Source organism: Vombatus ursinus, unplaced genomic scaffold, assembly GCF_900497805.2.
Source record: "Vombatus ursinus unplaced genomic scaffold, bare-nosed wombat genome assembly UNPS02014807.1, whole genome shotgun sequence".
NCBI lineage: Eukaryota > Metazoa > Chordata > Mammalia > Diprotodontia > Vombatidae > Vombatus > Vombatus ursinus.
In genome coordinates, this window is record NW_020954585.1 from 14,031,387 (window position 1) to 14,044,109 (window position 12,723).

The following is a 12,723-nucleotide window of genomic DNA, read 5'->3' on the forward strand; positions in this document are numbered from 1 at the left end:
CACCTCTTTTCTGCCCTGGAACTGTGAGGAGGGTCCCTGCTCCACTGTGGCCACAAGCTCTATTTTGTTAGTGCCCCTCCTTGTCATGGGACAACTACCCAGGACTGCAACCCAGAAACGAATATGAACAAAACAACATAACTGCCTCATAAATAGCAAAGAGACCCCTGTACTCTCTTTCTGACCAGTTGTTTGAGCCCTTTATAGTCTGTGGCCTGGGTACTTCAGAAGCAGCCCCTGCCACTGCTGATTCAGTGACTCCCAAGTCCTGCTCCTACTTTGACTGGGCAGGGGCTATGCTGGTGTGGCCTGTACTGGACTATGTACCATACCAGGTGCAACAGATCTTTCCTGCTCACCATCTAAGTTGTCTTTGGCATCTATGTCTGAGATGTCTGGAAACTGCCACTGCTACCACTAATTCAGTCTCCCTGAGGCCTAATCCTGGTTTGATGAGATCTGGTCTACACTGGCATGGCTTGTGCTGGACTATGCTCCTCTCTCACCCTAGAGCAAAAGACCTTTCCTGCCAACCTTGCACATTGTCTTGGGCTGGAAAATTGTTTCACTCTCTCTTTTTGTCATTTCTGCTTCTCTGGAATTTGTTTAGGGGCATTTTTCAAAGATATTTGGAGGGGGAGAGCTCAGGTGAGGCACTACCTTTGCTCCGCCATCTTGGCTCTACCTTTCCCCCAGTTATTCTTTACCCCACTCACCAGAGAATGTTCCAAACTTTCTTATTGTTTCTCAAGCTTCTTTCACTGGGGTGTCAAACAGGCAGCCCTCAGGCAACTTGGTGCACATGATACTCCTAAGTGCGGCCTGAACCAGATTAAAAGATAATTGGTAACTATCTAATCAAATAAAAGTATAGTGAAACATAGATATTGATATATTTTGGAACTAAGTGAATGTGCAGCCTACAGGGATCTTTGTGTACAAATGAGTGGCCCCTATTTCTATTGGAGTTTGATATCACTGTTCCACTCCTTCTGCTCACCCTTTCAGCCAAGTACCTCCTCTCCTGGGGAGCTAGGTAGTACAGTGAATAAAGCACTGAGTCTGGAGTCAGGAAGACCTCAGTTCAAATCTGGCCTCAGATATTTACTAGTTGTGTGACCCTGGACAAGTCGCATAACACTGTTTGCCTCAGTTTCCTCATCTGTAAAATGAGCTGGAGAAGGAAATGGCAAACCACTCCAGCATCTATGCTAAGAAAACCCCAAATGGGGTCATGAAGCATCTGAAATGACTAAACAAAAACAAAACTTCATCTCATATTTGTTTAAAAATAGGCCAGTACTTCTCAAAACCCTATGCCATCATTTCTTGTTCTCTCTTTCTTTGCTCCTTTCTCTGATGAAGGTTCTACTTTACTCCCTGCCAAGACCATGTGTGTACCTTTTATCTAATTCCTTCATGTTATATGCAGGAGTTTGACCGTATAGTCATATGTTTTTGAAATTTTTAGTCATTGGTCTCTCACTATCTCATATGTCCAGCCCTTATCTCTCCTGAAATTCGGTTGTGCATTTCCAATTGCTGAGTGGATATTTCACACTGGATATCATACAAACATTTCAATCTCAATTAATGTTCCAAAGTTGTTATTATCCCTGAGTCTCTGTTATCTGTTACCCACGTTTTCAGTCAGTTGCTAAATATTATCACTTGTGTTTGTTTCCTCTCTAAGTTCCATTGCCACCACCCTGGACCATTTCAGTTGCATACTAATAGGTTTCCTTGCTACAAAACCCTTCCCTCTCCAATCTATCCTCCACTCAGCTCCCAAAGGGATTTTCCAAAAGTACAGGTAAGACCTTGTTATTCCACTAGCTCCAATAGCTCCTTTATTGCCCTCATAATCAAATATTTTCCCTTCTGTTTAAGATTCTAAAGCACTTGATAACTTGGCCTCAATCTATCTTTCCTGGAAAAAACTTCCACATCCCCCCTACTTTTAGAACACCTCATTTCCTTCAAAACTCTGCTCAAGTAGCACCTTTCACATGAAGCCTTTTCTGACTCTCTCTCCTGCACAACTGTTAACCCCCCATTAATTTGTATATATTAATTTATGCACTTAACTATGCCCTCCCCCCATAAGATGTTAATTTCTTGATAGGAGGAATTGTTTTCTATCTTTGTAGCCCCAACACATAGTGCAATGCCTAGCAAATGGTAAATAATTAGTAAATACCTGTTGATGAATTGACTGGTTAATATATGGATAACTAAACAATGAACTAAGTCTTGAATTGGATTCCAGGAGAAATAAATTAACAAGTCAAGTAAACTGGCATCAAAACAAGAACTTTAAAGAGATTACTGTACCATAATATGGATGTTGATCTTAATTTTGTTTTCTTATCATAAAATGAATAATCGTTTTGATATCACTTTTTCCTTTTAGAAAAAATGCATTTACTTCTCCATGAAAAATCCTTTAAATAGAAGGATTGTATCATGGATCATGAATGTATATGGAGCAAGTTGTTTAAAACTAAAGCATCTGTATTTATAATCGATGTCTCTAGAACTTCCTGATAGCAACATTGTTTCCTTATAGAATATATAGAACCACAGCTCATTACTTCACTAATGCTCCTCATCTATCAGCTGGATCTTAAGTCTAATGTCACTCCTGGCATTTCATAATATTTTATTACATTTTATCATAATGCTATACAATATGTTCCTTTGTAACACAATGCAAAGATAAAATGCAAAGCTACCCACAATGTTTTCTCAATAGAGAATCCTCAAGTAGCCAGCAATAAAAATGAATGTATGAGGAAATGTAGATCAGAAAACTATATATGTATATGTTTACATATATATGTATGTGTATACAAATTAACATTGTATTGCATAGTTTTTTTTTTCATATTCTCAAATTATTTTCACCCCTCCACAGAGTTCATTGACAGTTGGCAGTTCATGACCGTCTTTTTTTTAATTCCATGACATAAATATGAGTGATAAAAATGGCTCCTTCCAATTTTGAATTTTATTTTCACAATATTTTAAGAGTAGATACAAACAAGGGTGTTCTTTCTTGAGCTTAAATTAAATGGAAATAGTGTCAGCATGACAGAGGTGATAGAACACTAAGCTTAAACATAAGAAGCCCTGGGTTCAAATCTCACATCTATGTGAGCCTGAACAAGTCACTTAATCTCTATATGCCTCAGGGAATTCCCTAGGATTTATTTAAATTATTTATGTTTTGTAATATATGGTAGTGGAGGGAGACCTCATACCAAATGTTTCCTACTGTGCTTAAAAACAAAGAACCTTTGTATATTTGCCAAATTGGATGAAATTGGACTGATAGTTGTCATTTAGAAAAATTCAAAATTTAGTAAAGAGAAAGACGTCCATAAGTATCAAAGGAACTTAGTTGGAATTTTTTATTATACGTATGTTGGGTCTTCAGTGGAATCAACAATGAAAAGATTTAAAGTTGGAAAAATTTTTAGAGGTCACCAATTCAACTCCTTCATTTTCCATATGAAAAAACTGAGGCCCTGAGGAGGTTAATTTAAAGTCACATTGGTGTTACTATTCAGTGTAACGTGAGCTCATGAAATTAGAATACTGGAAAAGTAACTGTGTTTTTTTAATATGTGTGTAACATTAATGAAAATGCTAGAAATGTTAATTAAATATAATACTTATATTATTTTGAGTCTTAAATTCATTTTCCTTCTTTCTTCCATTTTTCCTTTTATCTTTTCTTTAATGGAACAGGATCATTTTGGAATTCAGCTTCCTTCAATACTGAGACATCATACCTTCATTTCCCTACCTTCCATGGAGAACTTAGCGCAGATGTGTCTTTTTTTTTTAAGACTACAGCTTCATCAGGTGTATTTTTAGAGAACCTGGGGATTAAAGACTTTATAAGGATAGAACTACATTGTAAGTCCCATACTTTCAAAAGGGTATTTGCTAAGGGATTCACTTTATTGGGAAGTCAACCCCTTAGCTAACCTAATTTTAAAAGCATTCCTTCTCTTTTAGCATTTGTTAATTATGTACTTATAATTCACGAATTTTGTGAATTCAAGAGTCAAGAAAGGAAATAAAGTAGCTTGCCATTAAGCACTTGATATTTTATGAAAATCATATCAGTCTTACATACGACACATATTCTTTTCATTATCCCCACTTGATACTGATTGAGAAAACTATAGATCTGTTTCAGACTAACAGCTGATTTTAAAATGTTTTTTTTTTGTAACAATGCATTGATAGTTTTTTTTTTTTTGGTTTTCGTGTTTTTACTGCATGAACCAGTTGTTTAAATTTCATGCAGCTATAGCCTGCTGTTAGTTATCCAGTGTCAAATTGTTGAGAGATCATTTAAGTGGAATTAAGTTCTTCTAAATTACAAAAAAAAAATCTTTAGTTTCCATGAATCACCAAATAAAAACCACCAAATCATATTTGTATTCATGCTAATGATAAACAAATATCTTTAATAATGAGTGAAATCAGAATACAACCTTTCTAGAAGCAATCTTTTCAATAAGAAAGACTCACTTCCCTAACCTAGGATGCTTTTTTTGCATTTTAAACACCCCCCCACACACACACACAAACTTAGTACAATCTGTATTCTGTTGGCTTAGAGTCCTCTTATGATTTAAGATACAAAATTCTTATCTATGTGACATAACTTGAGCAACTACCACCTCTGCCATTTCTAGCTCCAGCTGAAGTGATATTTTCATTTGATGTGGGTAATGGACCATTTGAAGTTATGGTGCAATCACCTTCTCACCTAAATGACAATCAGTGGCACTATGTCAGAGCTGAAAGAAATATTAAAGAAGCATCACTTCAAGTGGATCAGCTCCCACCAAAATCACAACCTGCCCCAGTCGATGGACATATCCTTTTACAGCTCAACAGTCAGCTGTTTGTTGGTAAGTACTCCTCTGAGGTATTTTTGCAATTGGATTTTGAGGTATAGGTGACTGTTAGGAAAGTGTTAAATATTATTTTGTTGTTGTTGTTCTCTAGTCATTTCAGTCATGTCTGACTCTTTGTGACCCCATTTGGGGTTTACTTGGCAAAGATACTGGAGTAGTTTGTCATTTCCTTCTCCAGTTCATTTTACAGATGAGGAAACTGAGGCAAATAGGATTAAGTGACTTGTCCAGGGTCACACAGCTGGTAAGTGCCTGAGGTCAGATTTTAACTTCCTGACTCCCTGCTGGACTCTCTATCCATTGTGCCACTTAGCTGCCTAAAGATTATTAAGAAAACAAAAGGCCATATTACAATTATATTTCAAATTATTAATTTTACAACAGTTTGTTTGGTGTATATCTCATATGAGTCTTCTCATCATTTTTATTTTACTAATGCCACCCCCCCCTTATTGCATCCTTCATGTACTTCTCACTTACTTGTTATGATGTCAGTAGAAAATTTAGTCAAGCTTCCACTTGCGTGCTACATGCTACATGTTACATGATACATGCTACAAATTTCTTTCCCCAAAAGGAAAATTTCATGAGTATTTAACAAAAACTAAAGCATATTCTACTGACTTTAACTGGAAGCTGCAATGAATTATATTTCTAAGTGGTATACTTTTTGCTTCTGTCAGATGCAGTACTGGTTTTTTTAAATTGTTTTATACCTTTTTCTATCCTAGATCATGATTTATATTTGTAACTAAAGACTATGCCTTTATTCTGTATGCCTAGGCATGAAAATTTACCTTTAACTAAATATTAACTCAATACTGTGCTCATTATAAGGCAATAGCTCCAATAATAGAAGTTTTCTAAACCCCCCCCACCTTTTCCTAGTCCCCAATGTAGGCATAACATTAAGGAGATTCTTTTTCACAATGCTTTATAAACTGATCTCAGTTCTAATCTGCTTACAAAATAGGTTTCAAACTTACTTTTCTTTAGCTCACTTGGCATGTTTGAAAGTCAGTACATAGACACATCTACGCATTAGAAACCAGGTTAAAAGGTGAATAATTCTCACGTTGTAATAACATAGCACAAATAATATCAAATAGTCACTTCTTTGGACTAAATTCCTGCTATTACTTTCCGACTTCCCATTGCCTAGTCAATTGAATCCTCACATACCCAAGGGGGTGAGCATATTGAGTTCCATAGGTGTGTAGGCCCTTCTTCCAGTTCCCTTCATTATCTATTCTCATTGTCTGTTCAAATCTCTCAGACCTTCCAAACACCTGGACCCTTTTTCTCAACCACCTGCCCCCTTCAACTGGCCTTTCCCATTGTTTTACCTTCCTATGGCCTTTGGCCATTTCCCACCCTTAATCCTAGCTAGGTGCCAGGAGGTCCAGGACCCAGGATTTCTGTTCACCCCAGCTTACTAGCCACTCCCATCCAGATCTCCTTAGACCCCTCCTTCAGTCACTCCAAATTACTTGACCACTCCTAGATCCCTCCCACAGTCTTTCTGTACTTAAGATTCACTTTAGCCCCCATTTAGAAACTGAGCTGTTCTCATGCCTGGAGGCTGAGACTGTCTCATACCCGCTCACCCTTAAGGGGTGGGGTGTCACCTGGCCTTCCCCATTTAGACCCCCATTCAGGCATCACCTGGCCACCTTAGCTCCCAGCCCCCATTCTGAGGCTGAGCTTTCTCCATGCCCAAAAGGTTGAGACTGTCTCATGCCCGCAATCCTCACGGGCATCATCTTAGCCCCCAGCCCTCATTCAGAAGCTGAGCTGTTCTCACACCTAGAGGCTGAGACCCTCATGCCAGCTCTTCTTTACTGGAGTCACCTGGCCTCCCCCATTCAGAAGCTGAGCTTTTCTCATGCTTGTCCTTATGGGCGTTACTGATGTTTGGGTTCCTTGGGAGTCTGGCCTATATGCTTTATCTTTAATAAACTTTTTCTCTGGCTGGAAGAAGATTTGGATTGAATTCATTCAGGCAGACCCTCTTTGCGATCTTGGGATTCAGCACCCCAAAACACCTACCCCTCTTCACTTTCAGATTGGGAGGGAAGATTAATGAGGATGTACTTCACAGAGATATTTAGTATTACAGATATTACATAGTTTTCTGATGTAATCACATTGTGATACTATGTTCTATGAATTTGACTGATCAGATTTTTTTTAAATAGTGTCTTAATTAAAAGGAGGATTTGTGATTTTGTTAGCATGAGGAACTCCTAGTATAGTGTACTTCTATCGAAACAAGTCACAACACATTTGTTCCTTAGCTAAATTCTAAGGCGTTGAAGTTACTTGAGAAATATGGTGGTTAAGAGGTTTGAATAGGGTCACAGCTAGAGGTGGAATTTGAGGTCCAAGTCTTCCTGACTGCAAATTCAGGTCGTTGTACACTGTTTCCTCTACTAATATGTTATATAAACTTTATTTAAAACACAATGTCAAAATCTAATGGTCTTCCTGTTCTTCCTCTGACATCGTGTGACATAATTAAACTCAATCACCTGTTTCAGAGTCCTTAATGAGAAAAGTAGTTAACTAAGCATATTTGATGAAAGTTAAAACCTTGGAGGTAGTCCCATACCAGCAAATACCTTTTTCTTTCCCAGGTAGTTCTACATTATAGCAACAGGGAGTTCCCAAAGTACTTCCCTACTTATATGGCAATGATAGAACTATTTTGGAAAAAGAGAGGAAAGAGACTTGTGAAGAAATAATCTTTAAAACTTTGATCAGGGGCAGCTAGGTGGTGCAGTGGTTAGAGCACCGGCCCTGGATTCAGGAGGAACTGAGTTCAAATGCGGCCTCAGACACTTAACACTCACTAGCTGTATGACCCTGGGCAAGTCACTTAACCCCATTGTCTGGCCAAAATAAATAAATAAATAAATAAATAAATAAATAAAAGAAAACTTTGACAGTTTTGACAGTTTAAATCTACTCGTTTGACAATGGATGACATATATTTGGTATTGATGGGAATTCTGTCTTTAAAATGATACAAGAATATATTCTGATGAGGGCATATTGAGCTTTACAATTTAATGTAAGATTTGGAGCATGAATCATTTCACGAAGGTGTAAGACATAATAAGTGACAATGTAAAGTTTGCAAACTGTTAGAACAGACTTTAGAATTTAGTCACTCTGCATAAGAATAAAAGAATATAAAATCTTGTATGCATACCTATTGAAATGCTTAGCCCATTAGCTCTTCCTTATATTTATAAATTTGAGAACTGGGAGTAGTTATTGGAAAAATTCAGGATTTATGTCATTATCAGAATTGATTTGAAATCTTTGAAACAAAGGACAGAGATGCTTGTAGCCAAATCTTGTATTTTTCTTCTTCATATTCAGATTTTGCTATGAAAATTTAACCTTCGCTCATGTCTATGAGTCAGATTTATTTAAAAAAGGGGCTCACCTTCATAGTAATTCTGCCCATAGGAAAAATTGTTATGAAATAGCTCATGTTCATGCCCCCAGTTAGAGAGTAAACAAGTCTCTAACAAATAATTGGATGTTTGCTTCTAAATCTTTGCCATACCAGCTTTTTGTTGTTGTTGTAAACAAAGGACTTCAGACAATTTAAAGATAGATTCAGTCACAGGTATTTATGAAAATTGATTTAAAATCTGCTAAATGTATTTTTCTAACAGTTTTTTTTTTTTTTAAAACACATGATTAAATACAAATAAGGCAGAGGCTGGGTAGGGACCATCCTTTTGTTCTATCAATTTTCATCTCAGTACTTCTGTGACTGGTTATAACACCTGCTTTTTGGTTTGTTTTGTTTTTAAGGCTTATAGCTCTCTTCATGTCAATATAAAGTTCACTTCTCATGGTCTTGAAGTAGAGAACTCCAGGGGAAGTGGTCACTGGCCTCCATGATTGTGCTGCTGCCATAGCATGACTGCCAATTCTCCCACCTCTCCTTGTTCTCATTGGGAACCCCCAAATTCCCACCATCACAGTATGTGAGAGTTTCCATCTTCCTCCAGGGGCTAATCTTACATTAATTTCCTCTTTTCTCAAACCTGAGAGAACTACAAATCCCAGGGGTATTCATGACCAGCCCACCTCTCGTCAGGTGTTATTACAAAAGGAAATGCATTTATAAAATATCACCAATGATTAAAGTGATTATTAGCAAAGTCTCAATACACTATCATAGGGCTTTTCTGCTGATTTTATTTTCTTTATCCAATCTGGTTTCTTTCACATATAAAAAGAAAGAAAATAATACATATTTTAGCTTACAGTTGTATTTCAACTTCGTTAATAAGTTTGTATTCACTAATGCAGTTTAAAGAAATTGCAGACATATCATCAAAAGTTAGTGTATTTAAACTAGTAAGTGATGATATTTTTCTCAAAAGTGTAATTGTTGTTGTTTTAAATCCTCTGATAAGAAAATTTGACTTGAATTTCAGAAATCTCTTTGTTTTTCCTATTTGATTACTTAGAATTAGTTTGGATTTGGTGGTATAAATGCACATTTCAGAGTTCACATATAAACATTACAAAGGATCGTATTCTCTGCTGTACTGTCCTCTCAGCAAAGCCCATTCTGAATTAAATCTCCCTTCTTTTTCTGGGCCACTATATGGTGCATTGTTTGATGCCCATATTTGGTAATTTCTATGTTTTTATCTTTTTTTTTCTGAGTGAAAATATCAAACTCATCCATATTGTTTTTGGGAAGAGGGACTGCTTTTTCCTAATTGCTCAGTGAGGTGAAGTCATTTGTATTCAATTTGACTACTAGTAGTACACATTTATCTACCCATTTATCATAGAATCACAGGATCACAGAATCTCAGAGCGGAAAGGAACAACAAAAGTCATCTAGTTAAAGCTATAGCTGACCAAGAATATTCTCTACAACTTAGACCAAAAATGTTTCTCACAGCATTTTCTTGAAACTCTAGACAACTTTCTACTGGGCTCTAGCTTGGCTAGATCACAGTGTTGGAGAATAGTGATAAATCATGAAGTGTCCTTAATAATGTTAATAAACATTGTTTAAATTATATTCTGTAAGCAGTGGGGAGCTACAGAAATTTTAGAGATGGTAAATGTCACAATTATAGAAATGTGTTGGGAAGTGTAAATAATCAGAGATATACAGAATGGATTGGCAAAGGAGTGAGACTGAAAAAAAAAGGCAAATCAAAGGCTGCTGCAAAGTCTTGGTACAAAGGACATTCACTAAAGACTAATGGAATCATTGATCTCTGTCTATTCCAATCTACTTTTTAAAGAGTATTTTACTTAAGAAAGGTTTCACACCTCCTGAAATGGAATTCCCCTTCCAATTCTTTCAACTAACACTCTTTATTTCATTGATAGGATCTTTTTAAAAAGTCTTCTTGTATTTCTTTTAGGAATTCCAGTATAGCTTGTAGCATGTCTGTGATTTTTCTTTAAGGTTTTGCCTTTAAGTGATGCAAAATTAATCTTTTCTTCTTGGTTTGTTTCCCATGGGCTCCAAGTATCATTGGTGTTTTCTTTGTCTACTCTTTCTTCAGTCTTATTTTCTAAATTAAGACTTTGTGTAAGAGCTAGCTTTGGTGCGCTTCTGAGTTCTTCATTGGTACTGTCTGAGGATAGAGTGTTGTGTTTTTCCAGGACTTCAAAAGTAGCTGGCCAACTCTACATCAGGAGTACTTTATCTAAGGCACCCTCTATGGGGAGAGTTCTCTGTGGTATTGCTTGATTCTGTGTACCTTCTGAAAGTTTTTTTTTCTCCTTTCTGAAACAAACATTTCTTCTTTTTGTAAATTTTTTTTTCAGTGTACAAAAATATTCTTTCTTTTCCTGTCGACTTCCCTTTTCTCCACTGAGAAAAAAATAAAAAACAAAACAATTTTTACAAACTTGAATGTTAAACAAGATAAATTTCTATACTGGTCGTGTGCAAAAAATGTCTCAATCTGCACTCTGAGTTTATTTCATCTTGAACCCTCTCAAATCACAGATGGTCATTGGATTGATGAGAGTTACTTTCAAAGTTGTTTATCTTCAGTATCACCATATAAATTGATCTCCTGGTTCTGCTAACTTTACTCTGCAATGGTTCATAAAAGTTTTCTCAGTCTTTTTTTTTTTATGAAACCACTCTCTTCATCACTTCTTTTAGCACAATAGTATTCCATCACATTAATATACTATAACTTATTCAGTCATCTTCAATTGGTAGGCACACCCTTAATTTCTAATTTTTCCAATAGAAAAAAATAGCCAAGATAGATATTTTTATACATCCTAATTTAGAGTTTGTTTGCATCATTAAAGTAATGAATTCTCCTGACAGGAAATTGCATTTGGGGGTTGGGAGAAGAGGAAAGAGGCTTTTTTTTTTCTTTCTCTCATTTTTGCTCCTCCTTCCAATCATGTGACCTTGCTAATTCCAAAAGGTTAGAAGATAAACTTTGGTAGCCATGTCCACCAAAGCTATTATTTCTAGTATGAGTTTACCCTTGGCCCTTTTGATCTCTAACTTTGAGCCTACCCTTCCCAGGGACAACATGGGGAGAATGTATCCTTAGTTTGAGGGGATATTTTTGTAATAAGTCTTCTTGATATATGAGGTTAGTAAATACCCTTTCTAAAAATTATTTAAGTCTGGCTGATAATTAACTTGAAACATACTGGTGGGGTGGGAAAGCAATGTCAGTGACAGTATTAGAAACCCCATCATCTCAGGTTACCCCTAGAATAATGAAGGGAGTACTAGTTGTCCTCACTATGTGCACCCATCCTGACACTGAGAATGAGAGTTAAGGACTTTGCCCTGAACAGGATTTTGTATCTATATCTGTAGCTTCTTCTATCTCTGTCTTTATGCTCAGCTCTACTTCTATTTCTTTCTAGCTAACTATATGTATATCTACACCTACATCTATGTCATCTCTCTTGATCTCTATCTTTCTCTATCCCTATCCCTATCCCTAGCTATACCTATGTTATATATAGAACACATATCTGTATGTACAAGCTATATGCACATATACATATATAACATAACATGAAGCCAGCAAAGATTTCTTTATACTTTGAGGCAAATCAATCACAATTAGAAAATAAACTAAACAATTTATTTACATGAATTCTCTTGAAATTAATTGCCTATGTATTCACTGAAAAAGCACTTGAGAAATCTTCTGAGGCTTTTTGCTTTTTGCATAGTTTTTGATAAGAAACAATTTTGATTGTAATAAAACCAATCAAATTAGGTGGCACAATGGATTCAGCACTAGGTCTGAATTCAGGAGACCTGAGTTCAAATGTGGCCTCAGATACTAGCACACTTACTGTGTGACATTGGGCAAATCACTTAACCTCTTTCTTCCTCAGTTTTTCAACTGTAAAGTGGGGATAACAATAGCACCTACTTCCCAGGGTTGAAGTGAGGATCAAATGGGATAATATTTGTAAAAGCATTTAGCATAGTGCCTGACATATAATTTGTTGTCATTGTTATTCAGTCATTTTCATAGGACTTTTGCGACCCCATTTGGAGTTTTCTTGGCAACGATACTGGAGTGACTTGCCATTTCTTTCTCCAGCTCATTTTATAGATGAAAAACCTGAGGCAAACAGGGTTAAGTGACTTGCCCAGGGTTATCCAACTAGTAAGTGTTTGAGGTCAGATTTGAACTCAGAAAGATGAGTATTTCTGACGCCAGACCCAGTACTCTATCTACTGTGCCACCTACGTGCCCATATAATTGATGCTTATTAAATATTA

At 36.4% G+C, this 12,723-nt stretch overlaps 1 protein-coding gene across 6 annotated transcripts in view; it reads left to right on the plus strand.

The window, feature by feature from the left end:
* LOC114052343 (contactin-associated protein-like 4) overlaps positions 1–12,723 on the plus strand; it is a 587,798-nt gene that overhangs the window by 535,147 nt on the left and 39,928 nt on the right. For all 6 annotated transcript variants that reach the window (XM_027874897.1, XM_027874896.1, XM_027874899.1 and 3 more), the window contains 2 exons: positions 3,754–3,924; positions 4,716–4,934. In XM_027874897.1, the coding sequence (XP_027730698.1) occupies positions 3,754–3,924; positions 4,716–4,934 (390 nt within the window). The remainder of the gene's footprint in view (positions 1–3,753; positions 3,925–4,715; positions 4,935–12,723) is intronic.